Raw genomic sequence first — 26,736 nt, forward strand, 5'->3', positions numbered from 1 at the left:
GCTCTGACCCTGTGTGACCTTGAATGCAACCCCCTGACTCACCTGGAAAACAAAGATGAGAACTCTGGCGGCACAAGTCGGTTATGAGAGTTAAAATGAGTTGATGTAAATAAATTGTGTTTAGTGTAGTGTGAGGTGCCCAGCAGGAGCTCAACAGGTTTCACCTCCTCTTCTATCATTTAAAGAGATGATGGTAGGAGGAACGATCTCCCAAATGAAAGGTTTCCAAGGAAGAGCTTGTATTTATAAGCCTAAGAAAATGCAAACCGTATTGGGAAATACCAGCCTAGTCTCTTCCTGCTTTAGTGCACAGGGCTTTTTCTTGTTCACCCAAAACATACAGTCCATCCCTTGTGCTCGTGCATGGATTCTTTGACTTATGACACAAATGAAAGGAAAAAAATCAAGCTGGCGTGTAATACGAACCAGGAAAGAAACAAACTGTGTGTCGATTAGCCCCGAACATGAGAGCTGCTCAGATAAAGGCATGAACTCGAAGCTACTCAAATCAGAACCAGATGCTCAGAGGTTTCTGGCTTACAATTTTTTTATAACCCTTCATATAACACTCATAGTCCTGTCATCTCAGCAGAAGGTCCTCTGCTCTGTTTAAAGCAGCAAGAAACCCGCTGAAACCTCTGCTAGATTTGCAATCTTTAAACCTGCGCTCGATTGTAAAGGAGCTCTCTCCCCAAGGAGGGACCCTTTGGTACAAACTCTTTGGCTCAGAGAAGCCAAGGACTGACAAAGCCAACCCCTGTGAACCCACTGCCAAAGGACAGGGGCAACGAGGGGTACCGGGGGCACTGTAGAAACAGCATGGATTCTGCAGTCAGACTGTCCTGTACTCACACCCTGGCTCTGTCCTTACTCCTTGCATGTGACTGTGAGCAAGTGTGTTAATCTCTCTGAACCTCTTTTCCTCATCTGTATAAAGGAAATAATAATTACTCCTGCTTCCCTGGGAAGATTACAGAATTTAAGTTAGATAATGCCCATATCACACTTAGCACGCTCCTGGGACGCTGCAAACACTGAGATTAACTCCTTCGGTCCTCAAAATCACCCCCATGAAATGCGTACTGATATCACTTTTCAGATCAGGAAACGGAGGCACTGACTGGTTATCTATCCTGCCTGAGGTCACTCTGCTAATAAGTGGCAGGGACTGGATTCAAAGCAGGCCGCCTGGCTTCAGATCCACTCCCTGACCACTAAGCCATGTCACCCCTCTCTCTACTAGTACGCTACACAATGTAACTGGTTTGATTCAGTGCTGTCTTGAGTGTGCCTTACGTGGAAGGGCACACATCCAATTCAGGCCATCAGGGGCTCACCCGCGAGGGCAGTCCATTTCTAGAAAGCACTGCTGACTCTGAGGTCAGCACAGACCCTCCCCTGTAGTCCACTCTCCTCCACCTTCAAACTTGACGTCCTCTTTCCTCATCTTTACTGCCCTCTCCATCCTATGGCAGGGGGTGGGTGGGGTCTCCCCTCCTTTCCCAGGGCTAGTCCTTCTGCATCTGCCCTCCACTCCGTGACTCCCACCTCCTTTCATTAGTCATCTCCCCTCTCTCCTGGGCTCCCAATCTTCCCCCTGGCTCCTTTCCCACAGCTGACAACACGTTCAAGGCTCCCCCCACCTTATATAAACCTTTCCATGAACCTGCCTCCTCCTCGGGTTACTCCCATCTGTCTCTTTCCCTGCTCTGTCTAGAAGGAATTGCTTCCACTCTACGCCTCTCACTCACTCCTGAACTCGTGGTGACCCTGCTTCCGCCTGCACCCACTGAGGTTGCCAATGACCTCCTGGTGGCCAACTCCAACAGCTTGTCATCAGCTCCCTACCTATTCTCTGAGGCTAATCTCTATGTATCACCTCCTGCCCACCTTCTGAATGTTGGGGTTCCATCCCTGACTCCCTGCTTCTCAGTACTCTACCCTCCCACCTGCCCCACATCCACACTGATGATGCCCAGTGGGTTTCTGTCTCAGGTCAGAGCTATCCCCAAGTCAACGCCTATTTATCCATCTGCCCGTTGGTAACGGTCAACAACTAACATCCACTTGGAAATTCTATTAGCAGCTCAAATCTAATGTGAACTTACCCTCTGTACTTCCTTCCCCTGACAAACCAACTTCCCCTCCTCACTTCCTAATTTAATTAATGTTATCACTATGTATCTATTCTCCCAAGGTTGAAACGTCCTGCTGCTTCCTTATAGCTAAAATACAACTGGTCAAGAAAACCAGCCTATGATGTCCTGGAATGCATCCCTTCCTTTATACAAAAGCAGTGGCATTTGCCCCAGTTCAGGTCCTCTTCCCTCATGGAACCTTACTGGTTACTCAAACAGTCTTCCAGTTGGTCTCCCTATTTTCGTGTGAGGAACCAACCCATTTGTATATACCACTGCCAAAGAAAGCTATCCAAGGCCAGAATCGTGCTACACCTTTGCTCAAAAACTGTCCTGTGCTCCCTGTTGCCTTCAAAATCAGATTTGTGGGCTGGTTTACAAAGCCTTTGCAGGTTCAGCTCGGAGCCTGGAGCCTGCTTCGGATTCTGTGTCTCCCTCTCTCTTTGCCCCTCCCCTGCTCATGCTCCATCTCTGTCTCAAAAATAAATAAAAACATTAAAAAAAATAAAAATAAAAAAAATCCTTTCTAGGTTGTTCCTACGATCATTTTCTAGGATCTTCTCTGGGAGCCATCCCCTTCATGCCCTCTACCCACTCCCAGCAGACACACCAGGCACTCTCACACAGAGGCATAGCAGGAAAGAACATGAGAAGAGGGTGGGCACTAGAACCAGACAGACCTGGATTCGAATTCCAGCTCCCTCACTGACTGGCTATAGGACTACAGCCTACTCATTTTTAGACACTCGGAGCTCTTCACTCGTCTGGGGAGAAATACCTACTTTATATGCCTGTTGTAAGGGTCTGAAATAGTTTATGTGAAACATCTAAGACATACTGAGATAGAGTACGCATTGAATAAATAGTAGCTATTAATACTATTATTAGCCAAATAGTTTCAGAGAGGCAGGGATGAGTTTACAAAGACTGATAAGACCTGAAACTAGAAGAAAGGGACATTTGCGAAGTCCCTTGTTGAACTGGAAGATCAAATTGACAAGAACAAGTAAGAGTGCCTTGGAATGTTCTGGAACCCACATTTCCATTTTTGAACTGCAGTAGCACTGGCACAGAAACACTGTAAGACTAGAACCAGTTTGAGAGTTGCTTTGCCCCCAGATCTCCTACGACAGAAAAAACATTCCTCAACCAAGTGCCTGGCAGTGCCCTGGACTGGCAGTTGTGCCTTGTTCCCTTCTGAGCTGCTTGCAAGAAGTTCATGTCCACAGAAGAAAGTTCTAGGCTGCAAGGAGCATCTGTGACCTTTGACCTTTTCGCTTGGTGCTCACTGACCCTCTGGTGAAGGTCTGCCACGTTCAGGGTCCTGTGCCAGGCAACCGGGCTCCAGGAGAAGTCGCTGGGAGTGGATTCAGAAGACCTGGCTTCATGTCCTCATGTGAGTCACTGTGCACAGACCGTTTCCTCATCTCTAAGTGCAAATAATGATTCCTTCCTGCCCGGTCATCAGAGGTTGAGCAGAGATGGCTACTATCTTATTTTAATCTCCTCTTTTTTTTTCGAGTAGCTCCTTCTCTATGTTCCGTGACTTGCACACGGCTTCCCAGCTGAAAAGGCACGTCTCACCACAGTAAGTCCTTTATGCCTCACAACCTCCCCCTGCATCCCTGGAAGAGGGAGCTGCCCTCCTCTCTGCTCCTGTGGGAGCTCGTGCAGACCCCCCTGTTGGCGCAGACCACATTACGTTGCAGCTATTTACGAAAGGGGCAGTTCCCCAAGTTGACCTTGGGCTCTCGGAGAGCAAGGCGTGTGTTCGATTCACTGATGACTCTCTGGAACTTAGCAGAGCAGGTGTTCAGCAAGTGTTGAATAACTGAGACACTTAAAAGCATGCTAAGAACGTACCATGAATGACATGTCTTCACATAGTTGTCAGACCCTCCAAAGTAGGTTTTTTCCTAATTGTAGGCAAGTTGGGTGCGGCTCAGACTCAGCCAAAGTCCCCCAGTTCATAAACAGTGCTGTCAGAATTCAAACCCAGGACTGTTTGACTCCAAAGCCTTTGCCCTTTCTCTGGGCCACACCACCTCTCTCTGGCCACAGTGACTTCAACTATCTACCACTAACGCCAAGTACAGCAGACCTGGGTTAGGGTTATTCCTAAGAGGGTGTTACATAACTGCAGGCCACACACTCAATCGGGTCCTGCACATCAGTGGTAGTGCGAAGGGAAAGAGGAAAGATACCACCATATGAGAGCCCTCTTAAAGGCACTGCTCTGCAATAGAGAAGCTAGCTGGCAAGATGGGGATGAGTAACTGCCTTCATCAACTGTGAGAGAAAAAAGCGATCAGAAAATAAAACTGTAACCATCAGATATAAAAATGAAACCATCTCTACCTAAAAACCAAACCATCAAGACAAATATCTTCTATCGAAACTCCACCTGAATGGCGGTGGGTGTAGGGCTTCCTCTGGCAGGAGTAAGTACAGGTCAGGATGTTCTCTAGAACGTGGCAGATGGGTCCCCTGCAGCTGCTGGTGGCAGGCATGATACCAGGCACACCGCGAGCCTAGGAGGTGTGAATGCCATCACCTCTAAGACCCTGCCTATCTTGCCGTCTGATCGTGAGAGTGTGTAACACGCACGTGGAGGTCATCACGTGCTAGAAACCTGGTCACTAAGACGTAAGAGAAAGCATGGGCTCTGGGCGGCCACTCTTGCTCTGCTATTTCCTACATAGGAGATCTCGGCAAACAACACTGGACCTCTGAGCCTCATTTCTCTGTAACACGGGAACGCACAAGACCTAACTTCCAGGTTGTTTGGGAACCAAGTGATGACGCACGTAGTACAGTGCCTGGTGCAGAATTGGCACTCAGTCAGCACAGTGCTGTGACCAGGACCCTGGCTCTGCCTCTCAGTGGCTGTGTGACCCTCGACAAGTCATGTGACTTCTCTAAGCCTCAAGTTTTCTACCTTTAGAAGTGCTATTTAAATAATTAACAAGTTTGCAAAGGCTCTTGGCATTCTGTACCCCAGGGTGGCAAAAACATAAACCAACCATGAATGGAAACTCTGGCTACGGATTGAGGAAGGTGGCCTGAATGCTGGAATGGGAGAATCCTAAAGTATCTGGACTCCATCTATAAAACTTCTCACGAGCACATTCTTCTGGTCCCTCCCCTCAGCTCTCTGACCTTCACCATCTTCTCTGCCGGCTGCATGGCTTCACGCGCCCCTGAAACGGACCATTCCTCAACCCTCTCCTCTCCTGCTTTAATCTCCTCCTTCAGAAAACATCATCTTAATAGCTGGCCTTTGCTAATAATCTACAAGGGTCAGTCTATAGCTCAAACTGGTTCATTTCTTTCTCCACTTCCAAGGCCTCCATTCTGGTCCCGGCCAGCCTGAGCCCCTGCTCCGACTACCGTCACAGCCTCCTTACTGGTGTCTCAGCTCCAAATATGCAAATCACATTCGGTCACTCTAGCTCTAAGTCCCACAGTGGCTTCTGGCTACCCCGAGGATAAGTGAAAAAACAGAACTCTTCGCATGCCACCTTAAATCCCCAAACAGGCTGGCTTTTGGCACCTCTCTAGCCTCACCCAAAACCATTCGGCCCTTTGTCCCCATGCCTCACAATGTGACCATCCTCAAGTTCCCTGAACACTTCTAGCAGCCGCCTATCCAGGGCCTTTGCATATAGATGCTCTTGGCCCTGCTGGTCTGTTCTTTCTCCAAACCTTCATCTACCCGGTTCCTACTCCTGTCCCAGCACTTTAAGTGAAGTCTCCTGTTTGTTCCTCTAGAGTGCCTTCTCTTTGCCACGTTGGGTATTTACTATTTACTGTCATATGTTTACCTATGTATTTAACGTCTGTATTGAAATTTAAGACTCTACCTCAAACTATCCCAAGCATGTCTATAAATGACACAAGGACAAGAAGAAGCGGGACTATTTTTTATACACCATGGACATTAATGCATGCTGAGGATGTGGCATGTAAAAGGCAGTCAGTGGGGCGCCTGGGTGGCTCAGTCGGTTGAGCGGCCGACTTCGGCTCAGGTCATGATCTCACAATCTGTGAGTTCGAGCCCCGTGTCGGGCTCTGTGCTGACAGCTCAGAGCCTGGAGCCTGTTTCGGATTCTGTGTCTCCCTCTCTCTGACCCTCCCCCATTCATGCTCTGTCTCTCTCTATCTCAAAAATAAATAAACGTTAAAAAAAAAATTAAAAAAAAAGTTTAAAAAAAGGCAGTCAGTAAATGCCGGTTGAATGAGAAAATGAACACAGTGTCTAGGTCTGTCTCTAACCCCTCTGGACCTGTTCATCTCGTCCATCCTCCTTAAAGCATCGTGCAAGGGGCTTCAAGGAGTACTCCAAAAGGCCTTGGATCCTTGGTGCCGTAAAGAGACTGAACTAGGCCTGTTCCCTCCTCGCCAGTTATATGCCCAGCCTCTCCTTGTCCTCAGCCTCGCTTCCTGGCCCACGAGAGCCTCGAGGGTAAGTAATGTGCTGCTTCACGGCTACACCTAAATGCCAAGGCCAGGACTTGGCACACAGTGAGGGGCTTGCTGAACCAAACAGACTCAGTGACGCCTATGGCACATACTGAAGACCCCATATTGACTTCCCCTCTTCCTGAGAGAATGCACATTCTGTTTGGAGTGTCGGTGTGGTAAGCTACAAACGCTCACTGTCTCAGACTTCTTCACAGCTCTGCGCATCCAAGTGATGTGGCTATGCCATGGAACTGTAAGCTGGGTGTTTTAGGAAAAAATGAGCATCCCTGCTTCCCTCCCCTTTCTTCTTCTCCCTGCCTGACGTGCAGCCGAGTCCTGGAGCTGCAGCAGCCACGTTGGGACCACAAGGGGGCAAGCATGAAAACAACAGCCAGAGCTGAGGACGGCAGGGCACAAGGCGGGGAACAGCCTGGTCCCTGATTCCACTACCGGATGCCGTGCTGGCCCTGGACGGACACACCCTAGACTGGGAGCGTACACGAGAACATCAAGGTGCCACTGAAATGCCACACCTGCAGGGATGCTGTTATTTGCACACTAAATGCATTTCTAACCATTTCCAGAGATAAGCTTTAGTGCTTGGTACCTCTTGTGTCCCTGAGCTATCGTTTCTTCTTTCCTGCTCTTGAGGTCCAAGATCCCAGAGAATTCAGAAGGTTCAGCAGTCCAAGACAGATCCCGGGGGCAGTAGAAGAGGCTGGCGGGAGGGTAGGGAACCCTCCCCTACCATCTTCGGTGATCAGGGGCAGCTGCCCGTGGGGCTGGTCCCCAGTCTGCAGATGTAGCACTCTGATATTCCTAACTCTCTGCCACAAAACAGATTTTTGGCCCCAGTCTATCCCCAATGTGCTGACTTGAGCTCTCCCTCGGCCTACGGTTTCATTCCACGTATACCAGACTGTTCTGAATAAATCACTGCTATCAGGGAGAGGTGAATTCACAGGGTACTTTTCCAAATAAGTGTTGCCAGCGGAAATTTCACAAAGTGCTGCCAGTGTCATTTACAAGAAGGTTAGCTGATTATCGAGAGACCTTGATCCTTCATTGCTGCATTATATCTTATAATTCAGAGGAAGAGGATATGGGGAATGGTGGGGGCAGAGCTTATTAAAAACTGAAAATCATTCTGCAATCACTTTTCTTAGCCTCTTCTTTGAAGTACTTCAGGATTTTACACAAGTTCGAATATACGATATCAGGGCTTTTTCTCTCTGGATGCTTGCAAATGTACTCAGAAGCTAACGAACAGTGGTTTTACCCGATCGAAGCAAAGGAAGTACAGAGGTGGCACTGTCTGGGGGTCTTTGGGAGATTTTCAAGGACCCCATTTTGACTACCCCTGGAATATAGAAGCTTATGTGAAAGTATCTATTCACATCTAGGGAAAAAGGAATGGGGTGTAGGCACAGCAAATCAAAATACCAGCACCAACCTTGAACGAGTCCTCTGTCCTTCCTGGCTCCCCCTTTCCCTTCCTTCTTTTTCTCATGAAATCACAAAGTTCAATCCCAGCAACCTCTTCTGGTTACATAAATTAATGAGCTCTTGTTCTGGGCCCCATAAGAGAAACCCTCCGGCTCTCATCATTTTAGTCCCTTGTTCAAAAGCCTGCAGTGGCACCTAACACCTGCTGAATGAACTTTTTCTTAGGGTAGCATCTAAGCTTCTGCCCAATAACTCCCTCCTCCCTCCCAGGGTATCTTGTAGTTTTGGTCAAACGGAACTTCTGGCTCCTTAGAGCCAGCTTTTAATTTTTACATATCTCCCCTTTGCTCATGCTGTTCTTACTACCTGGAACGGATTCCTCAACAACCCCCGCCCCTCCCCCTTCCTATTTTCCTTCTTTAGATGTGGAAATTCTATCCATCCTTTAGGGTCCCATAAAATTTCGCTTCATCCAGAGAGTCCTCCTGACCTACCCAGCTGGACACACTCTTGCCTTCCTCCAACCCTCATGGCACCTTGACCAGTGAGTCCAGAAGTGACTTCTCTTTCTCTTTTCCTTGGATTAGAGACACTGCCTGTGTTGATGCTTCATCTCCTTAATCCTGACCACGAGCTAATTTTGCCAGAAGCCAGGTCATACCTTCTCTGTATCTCCAACTTGGGAAAAGGCAGGAAAGAACTATTTGTTGGAGGGAAGGAGGGAGGGAGGGGGGTAGGAAAGAAGGAAGGAAGGAAGGAAGGAAGGAAGGAAGGAAGGAAGGAAGGAAAGAGGGAGGACTAAATGGGCTTCTAGTCCCTAGACACAGGTCGATTTACAGCAGCTGCCTGGGCTTGAACAAAAGGATTCTTTTCTTTAATTAGCACAAATGTCCTCAGACTGGGAAGACCAGGGCGTGTTTCTCATAAAAATGGCCAGGTTCTATGTTTTCCAATAATGATTCTCATTTCTGTGTTTCGAAATCCACTATGGAGCATCTCTGTTATTTTCCAGCTTGGCTCCCGTGGCCACAGGAGTGTCAGGATGATCTGTCCTTTTATGCTTCAGCATCAACCCAAACTAAAAGAGGAGACGCTCTCTAAAGACCCAAAACACTACAACACTGATTTGTCAGATCGTGGGGTTGGAAACAATTCATGTGAAAAAATATTTTTTTAAAGTTTTGGATGCTATGAGGTTCCCCCCCACCCCACCTCCCCACCATAGTCTTTTTAATGCCTTCCCAAGGAAACTTCTTGGGTTAATGTAAGATGCTTACTTGTACTGGAAGCAAGTTAATTAAAGGGAAATTAAATTCCATGTAATGCAAATGGAAATAAAATATTTAATAGTATCATAGCAAATAGTAAGATACTGTGGGGCATAAAGGGGAGAGCATAAGATCTGGAGACCAAGCTGCCGTCCTATCCCTGCCCTTACTAACTGTGTGAGTTTGGCTAAGTCAATTACACTCTCTGGGCCTCAATTTCTTCATCTGTAAAGTTGAGATCAAAATTTGTACTGTCTAAGGTTCTCATGAGGATTAAATCACATGTGGAAAAGATCTGAGCATGGTCCTGAAGACACAGTATGCACTCTCTTGAGTTTTAAGGAATGAATAAATAGGTAGAAAAGAGAAGTGTAATCCCCCAAAAAGAAACATGATCCTGGGAAGGAGGCAGATTACTAAAGAAGGAAGATCCCAAGCTTTGGAGTCAGAGAGACATAAATTCAAGTCCCAGCTTTTCCCTTACCATGCCTGAACCTCAATTTCCTCCTCTGCAATAGGGGGTGATCATAGAAATAAGAATAATCACCTCATTGAGTTATCTAGAGGCTTAAGGAATATATATGAAGCCTTTTGTAAACTGCAATGGTAAATTGTATTTTAGCTACTGGTATATACCCTCCTACTTCATTTAGTACTTGGCATCAGCAAGGATACCCACCTCCAGTGAAGATAGGACCAGAAACAACATTACCTTCAAATCCTGGACCTCCACATGTGGGGAAAAACTGTTGTTTCTGAAAACAGCTGCTCTGTTTTATTCTAAACCTTGCTTGGTTTCAGTTAGGAGTGCGTGTGTGTGTGTGTGTGTGTGTGTGTGTGTGTGTGTGTATTTATGTATACAGTTATTAAAGTGCTTTTAGATTTTTTCAAGGAAGAAGATAAACTCATTTAATTTAAAATCATCAGCTGGATTGCATTAAATGGAGGGAAAAGCACGAGCGTACACAATACAGCCATTTGTTAAATTAAACGCAATTATTTCTCCTGTTACTTAATTACAAACAGACATAAATACTCTGGATCCTGACATCTCAGATCTTCTTAAATTCTATGTCTGCATTTCAACATGTAACGAAGGGAGGGTCATATTCCAATTTGTGTGTTAAGCAAGCCGGAGAGTTACAGTTGTATATTGGGACCATAATGAGCTCACTAAAACAAGACCCAAACTTTTAATTAACCTGCCAAGACAAATTACAACTCATGGCTCACAGGTAACAATCACAGACAGCTGAGACTCAATGCCACGGACTCTTGGGGAGAGAGGGATTAATAGCAACATCAGAATCCATCTGTTTTTGTATTAAAGAAAAAAAGTATTCATTAAACAACCACTGTAGCTCAAAGAAGACAGACAAGTCTGAAAGGCAGCAAGACAAAGGGAGAAGGAGGGAAGAAGAGAATATTAGCAACTTCCATTTATTGGGTCTCTTAGGAGGCCAAAGCCTGTGCTGGGCACTTTATATCTTCTCTGATCTTCATGACAGGGACTGCAGAGTACTGTTACTATTTCATTTTCCATCTAAGAAAAACCTCAGAGAGGTGACCTGACAATGGTCACAGAGCTAGTGTGGGACAGTCAGGGGAGGAAGAAAGAGAAAGCAGTGCTCAAAGCTTAGTGGAAAGACCCCTGGAATCAAGATTATCTGGGCTCTACCTCAGGCCTAGTGGGTCATAATTCCTGGGGACAGGGCACAGGAATCTGAACTTTGAACGAGCTTCCCGGGTGACTGCTTTGCATGACAATATTTGAGACCATTCATAAGATACCATAACCCCCGGCTACTCAAAATGTGGTCCACAGCTGGGTGGCACCAGTATCACTGAGGCCGGTGAGAAATGGAGACTCTAAGGGCCCACCCCCACCTAGTGAAGGGGAATCTGTGTTTTAATGAGACATCAAATGGGTCATCAAACTCTGAGAAGCCCAGGATAGCCTCTCTGCTCTGAAGGACATCATAGGGTTAAGGAGGTGAAGGCAGACTTCATCATTAAGGTAAGAACAGGAGAGCCAGAGGGAAAAGGAAGACCATGGCCTTAATTATAACAAAACAGGTTAGCAAGCTCTGACAAGGCAAGAATTGGCAAAGATACCTAACTGCACCTACATTTTACTTCTTTGAGAGTCACCCTAATTAAAAGTGGCTTTCTTTGGGGGTCGATATTAATATTCTTTCATATTTATGCTCAGTTATTAAAAATAAAGAATTCTGATTATAAGAGATCTTCGTTCTGAGCGAGCAAAACAGTCCATGCTTCTTTGTGAACCATGCCTCAGAGAAATCAGGCTGTGAGACCAGGAAGCTCTCACTCAGGCACCACTAATGACTCGATAATCCACGTCCCTAAAAACGAAGCCACTGTGGCCAGAAAGGGAAAAGAAACCAGGTTTGGAGCCTGGCAAACCCCGCAGAGTGAGAGCCTAATCGATGGTGAGGACCACAGCTGGCTCTCTGGTGACAGGGGAACGGGGCTGCCCGGGCAGCCTCCAGCTCATCGGCAACCACCGAGCTGCGGCCTCAAATCCAGACTCTAGAGAAACCGGAAGCTGGAAAACTTAAGTGATTTGTGCAGGGTCAAAACACAAGTTAGTGGTGGAAATTCAGAGCGGAGATACTTTCAACTCCACCTCAAAAGGAGGCAATAGGGGAGGAAACCAGCGGCAGCCGCAACTGCCAGGCCTGTGGCTGCTGACGGTCCTGCCAATGGGAGGCTGAGCAGAAGCCAGGCCAAGCTCGTGCTCACGCCCTTAGTAACCCAGTGACCCTGCATGTCGGGGCCTGGGCTTGGGGTTGGGGGGCAGAGAAGATTATGTCAAAGTCCTTGCCCTCTGGACACTCGGAGACCAGCAGTAAGGGCAGACACTTCCAAATCGAGGACAGCACAAAGCAGGGTTTCCTACATCGGGGCCGACGTAGCCAGATGGCCTCTGCTGCCCTCATTTTGCCAAGAGGGTAGGATACTGAGCCTGCAGGGACAGCAGAAGTGGATAAGCCATGCCCGTATTTAATGGGAAGGTATTTTCTGCCTCGACACTAAGGGCAAAATTGCAAATGAGGGGAAAATGGCCTGAAAATGATTATTGCTGTGTAGAAGGAAAAGCCAGAGTTCTGCAGGAGTTTTAGGAACCAATGACCAGATTCAGAGGTTTTTTATTTAACTCCCTTTTCCATGTCAGAGAGATTCTTAGCCAAGGACTGAGACAGAGTTTTGAGGTGAACTCTATACCACATGAAGCTTTTCATTAAGCAGAAACCCTATTTCCATGCATTCTGGTTAGTGGAGTTTTATTTTCCTGCGGGAGATTCTGTCTCCAGGCTGTGTCATAATGCTTTCAACATAAACCCAGAATAAATGTTTTCTGACCTGAACCACTGAGGCCACTGTGTCCCGTGGCCATCCAAGGAAGAGACAGACTCTATGGAATGTGTGGATAAAGAAGAGAAATTCCTTAGAACAAGATGCCAAGCTCCCTGGACACCCGTCGGCTTGTGGGGCGGCCCCATGGGCTCACCCTGAAGGGAGAGCTGTGGCCCTCTTCCATGATGAGGGACAGAAAAGGTGTTCAGCACTATCCCAAACATCGCGGCTCCAGAATATTCATCCAGAATAGCTCTGCTATTCTCACCCTCTCCCTGAGCATTTATCTTCTTTTCTCAACTGCCAGGGACTGTTAGCTCCCAGGACAAAACAATAAATAAACAAAAAGCTACACACAGTCAAAAACCAAAAACCCAAACCACAAATCAGTGAGTTGAGCCAAGGAAGCTATAAAGACAAAATACAGGTGTCGGAGAGAAGTGAGAAGAAGAGAGGTGTTGCCTCCATGTGGCTGGTCAGGCAGGGTTTCGGTCTTGCTGTCAACTCTACCTCTCAGTTGTTAAATGCAGCAGCTGGCCCAAAGATGACACAAGAAAGGCAGTGGGTAATGGCCCAGAATGGCTGGCCAGCCTCTCCTGTCACTCCTCCCCTCCCTCCTTCCCCTGAATCCCACACCCATCCCTGTCCAGCAAGCCCAGTCAGGAAGGACTCATGCCAGACTCCAGGTGGCATCGACAGCTGCGGGCAAGACACATTCCCTTGCTGGCTCCAACCCTCAGAATCCCCAGGGTCCTCTCACCCAAGGAGACAGAAATCCCACAGACCCCATAGGGCTGGAGGCTCCTTACCAATGGCAGTGGTGAGAAAAGAAACCACTTCAGACTCCTTCCCGTCGTTGTAAAAAGCCAGGTGCCAGATTCCTGAATCCAAATACTGGATGAAGCCAGTCTCGTGACTAGATGGGGGGACAACTCCCCGAGATTGGCGCTGGGGTCCCTCGAGGCTCCGTGCCTCCTGGGTCAGGAGCCTCCTTCCATCCAGCAGCTCTACAAAGTCAAACTAAAAGTACAAACAGAGCATAATTAGCGGGGTGTCTGGTTCACCATAATGCTAGATTCCTTCCTCACGTGTCTCCTGGGGGCACACAAGGAAATACAACCTGAGGACAGGCAGAGAGGCTAGAGTCACATGAAGGTTGATCAACTGACTTCACCTCCTCCCCAGACCCCTGTTTCTCATGGTAATAGTCTCCTCATTCCCTTGTGAGGGCAGCATAATTAGCGCATTATTATTATTTTTTTTTTGGTCTCATTTTTCTTTAATTTGGTGTATATGTAGGCAGTCTTCATCTGGCTGAGCCTGTGCCGGGACAACCATGCCCTTCCAATGGTGGGCACGTGATCAGAAACCCAGCCACGGAAGGACTGAACTCCAGCTTCACGCAAGTGACGCTGGGAATCCCAGGGCTCGAGGGTTGGGACTAGAGCACTGGATGTGCCTTAAAAGTCAGTCAGGTGCAAGTGCAAATCTGATCTCTCTCTTCCTGTTGTCAACAATCCTTTCTAAATGCTGCAGGTTCAGGGAGCAGTTTTAGGGGAACTAAACTGGATTAGCTCAAAATTCTATCAACGATTACATGCTGGGTCAGACACACAATTGCTGACTGATCTGAGCCTGCGAGGGTGAGACTCAAGAGAAGTCAGCCACATAGTGCTAACAACAGGTAGGTGGTTAAGTCCTACTGGCCTACTAGCAAGCAAATTGAGCAATTATCTGTCTACTTATCTGTCTACCTACTGACCTATCTTTTAAAAAACCAAGATATCTAATTCTATTTCATGTGTAAATGAGGCCCAGGAATGAAGTCCAGGACTAGCATCACTGTCCTGGTGAGCGGCCCAGTTTCTATTTTCCCATGACTCCACTGCTAGAAAATATATCTACTTAGATTTCACGTGGGAATCTTAAGTAACAACTGGGGCTAAGAAGGCTGCACACGGCTTGGGAATGTCTGATGGATGCCTCTGATTTATTTTAACCCAATCACAGAGCTGGCAGGACCTTAACAAGTCTGTTCCTTACCCATTACGACTGGTGTTATGTCAATCATTCTAGATGAGCTGTTAGGTGTTTCTGGTGTGCATGTATCACAGTAAATGCGAAATCCCAAAGGAGAGAAGGAATGTAAGAGACCAGGGAAGTAACGTGTATTCTAAGCCAGATCTTGTGCAAGCTGCCTTATAAATGTTCTTGATTCTCCTCAACAGCCCTACAAAGTGACTATTGTTATCATCAGTGGAGAGATGAGAAACTTGCTCTGAGTGGGTAAGCACCAGGCCATAGTTATCATAGTTGATAACAAGAGGATTCAAACTGAAGTCTGTCTGACTCCAAAGCGCATGCTTTTCTCTTTCTATTTCTTGGATAATTTCACTCAGGTGACTGGGTAACAGTAGAGAGGCTATTTGAGATATTTCCTAAAATTTCCTCTTCTTAAAAAACCCCAGGGATATAACCCTACTCATCTGAAAGGTAGGGTCTTAGGTCAAATGGAGGAATGGGCTATAAAATATGTGAAATGCCCTTCAAACACAAGGCTCCAGGTGTGAGCATTAGGCTTCCTGACTTTGGGTTAGGATGTGAGGTAGGAGCCCCTGCAGATCAGCGGGGGATGTGGCATTCTGGTTACCTGTGTATGTGAAGGAGGAAGGCCTTTTCTGCCATAGATGCCAACCAGAGCTGCCTTTCCCAGGGACACATTGAATTTCAGATGCACAGGATGGTCTATGAACACCTGAGATCTCCAGAAAGTGCCAGGAGGAATCTTCTGCGAAGCCCGTCTCCCCACGTCGATTTCTCCAGAGTCTATGAAACTGTCCTCTGGAAAGAAACTACTGGGCTTTCCTACCAAGACACAGGGAAGGGAAGACAAAAACAGCAGTTGGCCACAAGTGAAACAAGGGATCGGAGCCCCTGAACAGCAGGACTCCCCTGTGCCTCACACTTCTCTCTACTATGTTCCACCACCAGCCCCACCCCCACTCCCCACTGAGGAGGAAGAATGTCCAGAACTTTTTTTTTCTAGTGATGCTCAAACTGTTCTGCTAAAAATATGCATTCTTCCAAAGCAGTATGGGTCCTCCTCAAGGGCCATCTGTATACTGCATAATTCCACAGCTTGTTAAGATATATTCCGATCCCCAAAATAATCACTGGTGGTCACACGAGAATAACTGTGCACACGTGTGTGTGTATAAAAGCATGCACGCTAAAATAGAAAGGGTAGTGCGAACAAGGTGTTGTTATTAAATTTCCAACTCAAAATGGTCCCACCAGCAGTGGGAAGCCCGACCTGAGTGGATGAAGGTATTTTACAAGTTTACTGGTTTACGTATAACTGGAAGCCAAATTCTAAGGCTAAGACATGTGGAAGGGGTTTATATGGGGAGCAGGAGTTGGGCTGGGGAAGATGAAAAAGGGGGTACTTCTGAATGGAATGGATATTTCTGAAAAATGCTTCCTTGTCTTGCTTGGATGGAGGTCTTCGAATATCAGTTTTGTGCTGAAGTAGGTAAAGCTGAGGGAATTGATCTCAAGTTCAGGCACAAAGCCTATGGCATACTTGGAAATTCAACCAAGGCCCCTGACCCTGCAGGTTTCAGGGGACAGGGGTCAGAAATATGGTCCCTTGCCCATTTCTGTCACCATTCAGGAGAGTGACAGCTTTCTGGGGGCACCAGAAGTGCCAGGAAGGAAGAGGGCTTATCAAACTTCCTCTGTTTACTAATTAAGCACACTCACATGTGAAAAATATAAACCTGACTTCCTTCCAGACATCAGCCCTCTGGGGAGTTGGGAGGCGGCAGAAGGAGGTGATAGGGATGTTAGAAGACCACCTTTAGGACACTGACTAGCCACATGGCAGCCAGCAGACTACGTCTTATTTGTAAGGAAGAATCCCCAGGGTATCTTAGTTCCAAGATTTGTTGTTAGACGTGTTCGAAGAGAGGCTTTAAGAACAATAATCCATTTGTAAAGAAAACACGTTTGTGAGAACTTTTTATAAAAAGCACTTGGGGAATAAGAAATTAAAATGTCTTTTTTTCCCTAGCTTTGTAAGATTCCTTACAAAGCACATTTGATGCTGAAATGGAGCTTGGCAGGGCATTGTTGTAGTCATAAAATATTTTACTGTTTTAAATAATAAAATTCAATTTAAATGTTAAACTTCTCCATATGTTATCATTCCTTTATAAACTCCTAGGCAGAAACATCAGGTTTTTAGCTTCAAACCATTAAATGTTATTTTAATTAAAAAATATGCCAACAACAAAAAAAGTTAAAATGCACGCTCTCAATAAAAGTACCACTAGTATTCTGTCATTAGCATGGGAAAGAGCTTGCATTTAATTCCTTTATGGAAGGAATGTGCCCCAGACTTTTACCTTGAAAATGCAGACACACAAAAACCACCACACTGTGATTCGAAGTTCAAAGACAGAAGCCAAATTCACAACACATTAAGATGGAGGAGAATTACTTTCACATTCTTATCTGATTGTGGGGCTCCCCGTACCACAATTCTTTTGTATTCTAGGTAGAAAAATAGTGTACCCTTTAGCTTATCATTCTGCTAGGGATGCAGAACTCTGAGTTTCCTCCTAGAAACTGCACAGAAATAAGCCTGAGACTGCTAATTCCAAGGACTCATTTCCTTTGTGAGTGGGTGGGAGTCGGGGCTGATGGGATTTCAGAATTGTCTGCAGTCAAATAATTCCTGGGTCTGAGAATAAATAATGAAAACTTTCCCCCACATTTTGGCATGCTGCTAGAGCACCCTGCATGGTTCATTTTCTCCTCCAGTGAGCATGTGTTTGAGAGACAGCTATTGTATCAGCTGAGTTCTGAGCCTCATAAGGTCAGAGGCCAGCCCAGAGTCTCTCTCCAGAGGTCTGCGGGCCCCAGAGGCATACATAAGTTGGCTCTTACACCCGAGGAGTGATAAAAAGCAATATTCTTTTCTAGCATTCTCGTATTTCACCAACATGGGCCAAAATAAGAGAAAAGAACTGTCTTTGGTGTGTATACAAATAAAAATAGCTGATTCTGTTCCAGGGCACACCGGCCACCGGGACCTGGACTCTCGGCTGAGTCTCTGAGGGCCACTCGGGCTTTGTACTAAAGTGACCTTTGTACTAAAAGTCACCTGGTCCAGACCCTTAGGGAAGGGACCACAGCCCAGCCTAAAGGGGATGTTTTTGAAGGAAAAGAGGACCCCATCTGGGGATTTAAGCTTTATCATACCCCTACTCTGGTCCCCAGTGGTCCCCTTGTAGGACTATACGTAGGGACGAGATGGGGGCTTCTGAGGGGAAAGAGGTACAGCACAGCGAGTACCCGTGTCTGATGGGAAAGAGGCGTGAGACTGGCTGGGCTAGCAGTTATTCAGAGTGAAGCCACACTCAGCTCTTCCTGCCTTCCTCTTTCCAGATCCTCTGTTCTTAAATCCGAGCGCCAAGCTGTGAGTGCTTAAGACAGAAACCATCCGACCACACAGCAAGACCCACCAACAGTAGAGTGAGGAGAGATGACAGAGGGTGGTGGGAGTTGGAGGAGACAGGTCTTATGTATACAATTCTTTTTATCCCCACCCACATTCTGGAAAATAATAATGACAACAACAGCAGCAGCAGTAATAATAGCAGTAGTTAGTAACAGCACTAAAGGTAGAAGTGGCAGGATTAGTGGTAATACTTGCTATCAATTCTTGCTCTCACTACATGCTGGGCCCCCCTTTACGTTCATCGGTTCAGTTAATTCTCACACTGATAAGATGTATGTACTGAGGCTCAGAATGCTAAAGAAACCATTTGAAGATAAAGCCATTTGGGGTTTCTCTTCATTTGCTAGAATATGGCTTCTTAAAGCATTAAATTGATAAGTGGTTAATTAAAACTCTTCAAAGACACTCTCAATAGTCTCACTCAAGGGTCAATGGCACAGTGCATGAGTCCCACCTAACTCACAGTCCCAGCAATCTAACCATCAAGGCTAGGCCAGGTAGACCAAGGCCCACTGAGTGTCATGGGGCACAGAAAGTTGACAGTTTTTATGAAGTAGGAATGCACAAACAGGACCCAGAGTTAAAGGGCAAGAGTTGGGGTCTCAAGACACTTATAAAGAGGACACTACACAATCATTGGGGGCCACCCAGAGACTTAACAAACAACACCAAGAGCTTAACTAAGAAATAGGGATCTCCAACAGTATGATCAGGTTTCACAAGGCAAATTCTACTGGCAACAGTCCTGTTCTTTGTAAAGATACACAGACTCAGCCTTCCTCTAGCAATGATGTACAAATACACAATCATGTCTATAAAAGAAATTTCTCAACAATTTGCTGAAATGATTGGATTGTTTGGTCAAACAAGAGAGAATTGGAAGAAGTGAAATTCCATGCCCTTCTCAGTCATAGTCCTCACTTTCTTGAACTAAGATCCATCTACACAGGTTCTAAATTCTTAATCAACTAACACTCTCCTCTTCCCTCCACCTTTCTGGTTCTTTTCAATGCAATAACTTGCACAAAGAATCCTTTAGTTTCCTTAGCAACTGTTAGAAATTTATTTGGTTATCAAAATAAGCTGTTCCATTTTGGAGAGCCCAGCTGAGCCTGCGTGCAGCAATTTGCATGGTTTAAACTGATGGGTAATTTTTATTTCATTGCAGAAAGAAGAAAATGCTATCCCTAAGCCCACCAATTCAACCATCAGGAATTTTTGTTTATTCAATGCTTTCTCCCCTCTTTTCCATTAACATATAACGTAAGTTATTGTGGCTTTTCTTCGAAAAGCTGCCATATTTGGTTTCTGTCCCATGACACCCTGAAATGGTAAGAGCCACTTTGAAAATACAGTGTAGATTGCAGGTTGAGGTTATTCTCAAAGACATGATGAGCATTTAAAATACTGGACTCATTATATATTTAATTTGCATAATTAAAAAATATATAGCATTTTACAATATGAAAACATGTCCCAATTATTTGCAGGGTCTTTGAGGGGAAAATATTACTTAGTCTGGATTTCTGAGATTCTGATAACTGACATGGAATGGCTTGGGATTTGAGCAGATGGGAAGAAAGGAAGTGACAGTTGTTGAGTGCCTCTTCACCACCAGTCTGAAAAGATACAGACGTTACCATCCTTGTTCTTATGGATGAAGAAACTAAGGCCAAAGAAGATGGAGTAATTGGCATGAGTTAACAAAGCCAATAAATTTGAGGGCCAGGATTCAAGCCTGTCTGGCTCCAAGGCTCATTTATCTTCTTTCCATCATACCACATTGTTACTGCCATCTCTGTAAACCAGGGCTCTAATCTTAATTCTGTAATCAGCTCTCCTCTCTGATACCCTTCGAAGGGATAGGAAATATGCACTCACATCAGTGTTAAAGACTTTTCCCCTTGAGCTATGTCTAAGGAAGTAGGTTTTTTAACGTTACAATTAAAAACATGAACTGTGTAGACATTGGTTTGACCAGGGCAAAAGAAATTAAGAACCATGTGGTCTCACATAAACTGTAGGAAGCTTTGTCCTCTGTTTCTCCAGTCTGATGTATTTTTTGTCACAGTAATTGCTTTTGATGCTGACCACTTTCCAGCACAGCACTGCATTTTAGGGCTTTGTAAACAGGATTTCCATTTGCATTAGTAATGACAGATAATCCCTTTAAGCAAAAATACTCCAATTAAAGTAAACCAATAAGCTGGGGCAATTTTATTTTGCCTCTTATCTGCACCTCCTGCTCCTTGGGTAAAACAAAACAAAACCTAAAAAACCCACAAACTAATTTCATTAGAATGGGAGATTTCAGATAGATCCAACTCTGTTTCAAGAATGTCTGATAGAGATCATGGAGGGAAGAAAATACATTTTGCTAAATGAGACCTCTTCCAATGCCTTGAGGGTTAACATATCTTAAATCTGCATTTGTACGTGCTGACCTAAAGACCGTCCACATGGATGGTATTCCCGTATGGCATGTGACACTATAAACTGACAAGGGATTCACAAGCTGACAGGCAGGACCATGGACAGGGCTGGTCTGGAAAAAAATTCTAAAGAACCGTCTGGTTAGTCTGATGATTCTACTATCAATTTCATATGTAGGACTTGTGAATTAAACTGGACCTTGGAGATAATTTAGCTCAATATCTTCCATTTAGAGAGGAGGAGAATGAAGCTCAGAAAGTCTTTTTTTTTTTTTTTTTTGAAAGCATGTTCACTTTTTTTTATTTATTTTTGAGAGAGAAGACCTCTGAATGATCCTGAAAGCCAAAATCAATTCATTTTTTTAAAAAAATGTTTGTTTATTTTTGAGAGAGACAGAGAACACAAGTGGAGGAGGGGTAGGGAGAAAGGAGAGAGACAGAGCATGAGTGGGGGATGGACAGAGAGAGAGGGAGACACAGCCTCCAGCCTCTGAGCTGTCAGGACAGAACCTGACGCGGGGCTTGAACTCACAAGCTGCAAGATTATGACCTGAGCCACGGTCAGACGCTTAACCGACCAGGCACCCCACTCAGAAAGTCTTTCAAGGGATTTGCTTAAGGACAATTCAAGGGTCAGCAGCTGGGCTTGAAGTCAGGGCTCTTGCTTCCTAACCCAGAGCTCTTCCCGTGGCCCTATCCACACTCCCTCCATATCCTTACTAAAGGGCGAAACAAGTATAAATTATTAAATGTTTTAAGTCTTAAAATCTTTGTAAAGGAGAAGACTGGCATTGCCCCTAGAAAAAGTAAGCAGAGGTTCTGATTTGGCTCTGTGGAAATGCTCCCATTCTTACTTCCCTTAAAGATGACCATGGGTCAAGAGTTGATTTTGTTGGAATATTAGCATAGTCCCTGTGCAAGGATTACATGCAAATTCATGAAGCATTCCATATTTAAAAAACAAAAAGAAAGAGTTGGGGGTGCCTGGGTGGCTCAGTTGGTTAAGCATCCAACTCTTGATTTCAGCTCAGGTCATGATCTCATGGTTTCTGAATTCGAGCTCTGTGTCAGGCTCTGCACTGACAAGTGCAAGTCTCCTTGGGGTTCTCTCTCTTACTTTCTCTCTGCCCCTCCTCCACTTGTGTTCTGTCTTTCCATCTCAAAAATAAACGTTTTTTTAAAAAAGAATTGATTTTTGCCTTCAGGATCATTCAGAGGTCCTGAGTAGCTACTTCAACCAAGCATATGGTACCCTGTTAACCAAACAGATTCCTGGAAGGGAAATCCTTGAGGGCAGGAAACCTCAGAAGCTTTGACCCCAAAGTTGTCTGAGATGCTAGGAAAGAAGATATAAGCAGTAAAGGTGGAGGCAGACCTGTGGTACACTTTGCTAACAGACGGGATGAAGCAGGGCACAGCAGGGACAGGATAAAGAATGCCTACGCTGCCCAGAATGGCAATGAGACTGGCCCATTAGCTCAGCCATCTTTCACGGTACCATTTTTGTGAGTCTGTGCCACTTCTGGCTGATAGTGAAAGAATGTGTGTCAATGGCGTGTTAGAAAGACCCTTAAGAAATTCAGAACATGGGTCTACAGATGTCCCATTTAAGAATGCCAAACTCCAAATGTCACTACCACTCCATCACTGATAGAAAAATATCCGTGTCCCACTGCATAATGGGATTTCTCATCTACATCTCCTTCGGGGTCTTGCAACCATGTGGTGAGTCAGGTAGGACAATTTATAGAGACAGTAAGAGCTCTGGAGTCATCCAGACCTGGGCTCATATGCCAAGCTCCATTATTTACTAGCTGAGCGACCTCTGGTCAAGTCACTAAATTAATGTAACCCTTAGGTTTTGTATCTAAAATGGGTCTAAAGAATTATACTTATCTCACAGGATCTCTGTGAGGATTAAGTGTAAAAAGCTCTTGACAAAATCTTTGAAACAAATAAACCGTACCAACACTAATGATTATTGTTATTGGCCCCTTAAGGACTCATCCTGATCCCACACAATCCAAGACAGCCACCCAGCAGTGCGAAAGCCCATGATGCTTCCCTCGAGGCATGAGATGGGATACTGCTGAGCACCATGAGAGCTGCCCCAGCCCCGCTATGAGCTCACAGTGAAAAGGAACTGAGATGAAGACACAGGTGGGCTGGCAGCCGGCGTGGAGTGCAGAAAGATGGAGGAAGGGCCAAAGCACGGAGCTGTGAGTCAGGCACATGACGTGCATAATGAAGGTCTCTTCGGTTCAAAGGCAGACACAGAGGACTCACGACACGAACAACACGGCAACCCTACCTTCTGTGGCTCCTTTGCCTTTCCTGTCAGGGATCTCTAACCCAGTGCCCCCTGATGGATACAGGGAGACGTCCGTTGGCACAGGCCAACTGCTGGCTGTGTCCTCCGTGATTTCATACATCTGCCCCTCCATCGGCTGCAGGTGCCAGTTTAGGCCAAACAGGTGCATGGCTGTGGTGAGCAATGAGAAAAGTCATCTTTTTCTGCTGGCGGAGGAAATGGAACTCCCAAGCCATAGGGGAGGGCAGCTGGGGTGGGGAACTCAGGAATTCAGTTCAGCTCAGTTCAACAAACAGCCCCCGAAGAGAGCTTTGCAGTGCCAAGCCCTATGTGGGGGGCTGGGCATGGAGATGCTCAAGGCATAGACCCTGCCCCTGAGGGCTCACAGTCTGGTGGGACAGGGAGAGGGGTAGGGATGGGGGAGTTTCAGGAAGCCTTGGCCTTTTGCTTTGAAAGATAAATAATCTAGGGGGAAATTTTGCAATTTGTAGCACAAAGGGTTAATTTCATTAATATAAAAATAACTGCTACAAATAATAAGTAAAATCCAACAGCTCATCAGGAAAATAGGAATATGATATGAACTATGAGCAGAGAGCTTACAGCATAAGAAATACAATTGGTTCTCAATCATATGAAAAGACTCTTGACAACACTCATCATAGGAGAAATGTAAGTTAAAACTTTGAAATACTATTTTTCACATAGGCTTTGGCAAAGATAAAAAAGGTTAAAATTATACAGTATTGACAGAGAACAGGAAATAAGCACTCTCATACTTCGTTGGTATGAGCATAAGTTGGTACAAACGCTATGAAGGACAATTTGAAAAAAGCTATCAAATTAATAACAAACATACTACTGATCCTGGGATTTAGAGGTTCCCAGGGTTTCTAGAAAATTCTAGAAATTTCTCCTCCAAATATTTTCACATATTATACTAAATGATGTACATACAAGGTTATTCACTGCAGCACTGTTTGTAGTAGCAAAATATTAGAAACCACTTCATCAATAAGGGGCCAGATAAGTTACCTTCATACAATGTATTATGTAATCATAAAAAAAGCACATGGAAGCTCTTTATATTTTTCTGAAAGGAAAATTGTAACATGCAGAATGGTATATCTGATATACTGCCTTTGGGGGGAAAAATCATGTATATGTTTAGAATATTCCTGAAGGATATGAAAGACACTGGTAACAGTAGATGCATCCAATGATGGAAAGAGATCCTAAGGGTCAGGGATAGAAGACAGATTTGCTTCTAACTGTATATCTGTTGTACTTTTTGATTTTGTAGGATGTACTTGCATTTCTGTTTTAAAAATATTTTTTTCCAAGGTAGCGACTGCTAAACGGTCTTGTGCAACAATCTAGAAGAGACCATAAGACGCCAAAGAATGGACACTGTTCCCTAACATACACAGTGCTTGAAAAGGTGAGGAAACTTGTTTCCAAAAGATTTTGTAATCTAGTACAAAATGTCTGCTTAAATCCCATTTTAGGATTTAAGACTTGTCAATGGTCCCTACTTACCTTTTCTGAAATGCCTGCCCTGATTCCTCACACAGAGAGTTAAGAACTTCAGTCCCTGACTCCCACAGCATCCTGTATGCAACATCACTCCTTTGTTGTACCGATGAACATTTCCTAGAAGCCTACCCTGTACTGGGACCCAGGGCTGACTCTGGAGAGCCAGAACGTAATCAGACAGCCCTTGCTTCCATGAGCTCACAGACAAGTAGAGAAGATGGACAAGGAACAAAGTCTACTCAGAAGGACTAGAAGGCCCAGAGGAGGAGGTGACTGGCCCACTAAGAGGCCCAGAGGAGCCCAGGGAAGGATCTATGGAACTATGAAGGCCCACAGTAATTATGTATACTGAGGGCTAACTGCATGCCAGGAAGCGTACTGGGAAATTTGTATACATTGCCTCTAAACCTCAAGGCAGCCCTGCGAGACCCAACTTGCAGATGTGCACGCTAAGGCTCAGAAGGTAATTATAAAACTGAGTGCCAGGCATTGTGCCAAAAGCAGTAAATGCAATATTTCCTTAATTCTCACAAAAATCCTGAAAAGACAGTTAGTAATAGCCCCATTTTACAGATGCAGAAACTAAGACACAGTGACATCGATTAACACAGGGAAGGTTAAATGGCTCGCGAGCGACACAGTGTAGACTAGAATCTGCAACTATTCAAACACTGAAATCAGATATCACCAGTCTTTCCGGCTTGAAGCCCAGGCTCCACCCACTTCACCAAGCCTTTCTCACTAGCTTTACCTTGCAAGGCAAGTGGGTGTTATAAAAACATCCCCGTTCACACATGGAGCAGCTTTGGGGGCTGTAACACAGGATCCTGTGAGGAGGACAGAGGGTTGTATTGCTTGGCCCATCCGTGGAAGGGTTCACTGATGGGCTGGTGGGGGGGGGGGTCTTGAGGGGCTGTGTGGGCACCTTCAAGACACAAATAACTGTATAAAGGACACGAGAGCTGCACATCCTTCTGACTTCTAGTCCAAAACACAAGCCACCCAGGGAACGCACACAAGTTTGATCTCAACAGGAGGGGTACTCTGTAACAGAAATGGAATCTGACCCTTTGCTCTCTCTGGTTACTGCTGAGCGGGGAACAGTGTGTGCCAGAGATAAGAAGACTGGTTTGGAATCCTAGCTGCCACCACCTAGATGCATCCAAGAAATGGAGAGGCAATTATTTCAAAGAATTACTGTATCATATGAGATAAAATATGGCAAAGTGCTTTGTAAACCGTACATACGCATGATGGCAGTATTTTGTAACCATTATACTCATACTGTTGATGATAATGATAAAACAGCAGCTACCACTTAGCATATTTTTGGTCCTGGGCACTAAAGGAGGAGGAACTTTATGCTGCTCGTGGTGGTGTAGTTGTCAATAATGATAGAAGTTAACTTGCCTGGAAGAAGTGAAAACTCTGCCGTTTCCAAGGCTGAATTAGCTCCCATTTTTGCTTACCGTCTTACCAGTTTAATCTATATATTGGCAACTCCAAAGGTAATGGAGAAATTGTTTGAACGGAGGACGACTCAGAGATATGCAGTTAAATGAGCACTGCTCCTTTCCCCATTAGAATCAATTATCTCATCTAACTGTGCAGAAGTGCTGTCTTGTTAAAGGTCATGAGAATTAAGTAATCCCAGAATGAATAGAACTCTCACAGCTTTGCGAAGAAAAACATTTTTATTGTCAAAGCTTTCTCTTACTTTTAACAAGATGCAAAATCAAGCCCTTGCTTAAAAAGAAAGAAAGAGAGAGAGAGAGAGAGAGAGAGAGAGAGAAAGAAAGAAAGAAAGAAAGAAAGAAAGAAAGAAAGAAAGAAAGAAAGAAAAAGAAAAAAGCTGAGGGGAAAGAAAAGCCAGTGGAAAAAAGCATTGGAGGTGAAAATGATCACAGGGTCTTGTGTCTCAGGGAAGTTAATTAGGGCAGGACAGTCCTCAGCTGGTGGGGGGGGTGGGGGGAAGATGCTGACCTGAAGCTTCGGGAGGCACACTGGCGGGGCTTCCTCGTGGCCTTGCCCCCCACTACCTGCCATCACAGAGTCCTCACACAGCTGTGAGGCTGGCATGTCTCTCTGTTTCCTTTCACCACCTGGGAAGGCAAAGTTCTGGACCCCACTCAAACCTGGGCCCTCGGAAGACTCAGTCACCCAGAAATCAGTTTTGGAGGCTTGCAGGTGGGAAGTAAGCATGGGGCCACCGAGATTAGGTGATGATGTGGAGACA

The 26,736-nt window shown here is 45.4% G+C and overlaps 1 protein-coding gene across 1 annotated transcript in view; it reads right to left on the minus strand.

Moving 5' to 3' along the window:
• Nucleotides 1–26,736, minus strand: part of TENM4 (teneurin transmembrane protein 4) — a 233,189-nt gene that overhangs the window by 172,424 nt on the left and 34,029 nt on the right. Inside the window, exons 4-6 of the mRNA XM_049640560.1 lie at nucleotides 22,965–23,135; nucleotides 15,348–15,562; nucleotides 13,507–13,717 (exon numbers count right to left, since the gene is read on the minus strand). Of these exons, the coding sequence (XP_049496517.1) occupies nucleotides 13,507–13,717; nucleotides 15,348–15,562; nucleotides 22,965–23,135 (597 nt within the window). The remainder of the gene's footprint in view (nucleotides 1–13,506; nucleotides 13,718–15,347; nucleotides 15,563–22,964; nucleotides 23,136–26,736) is intronic.

The sequence above is a fragment of the Panthera uncia genome, chromosome D1 (genome assembly GCF_023721935.1).
Source record: "Panthera uncia isolate 11264 chromosome D1, Puncia_PCG_1.0, whole genome shotgun sequence".
NCBI classification, from domain to species: Eukaryota; Metazoa; Chordata; class Mammalia; order Carnivora; family Felidae; genus Panthera; species Panthera uncia.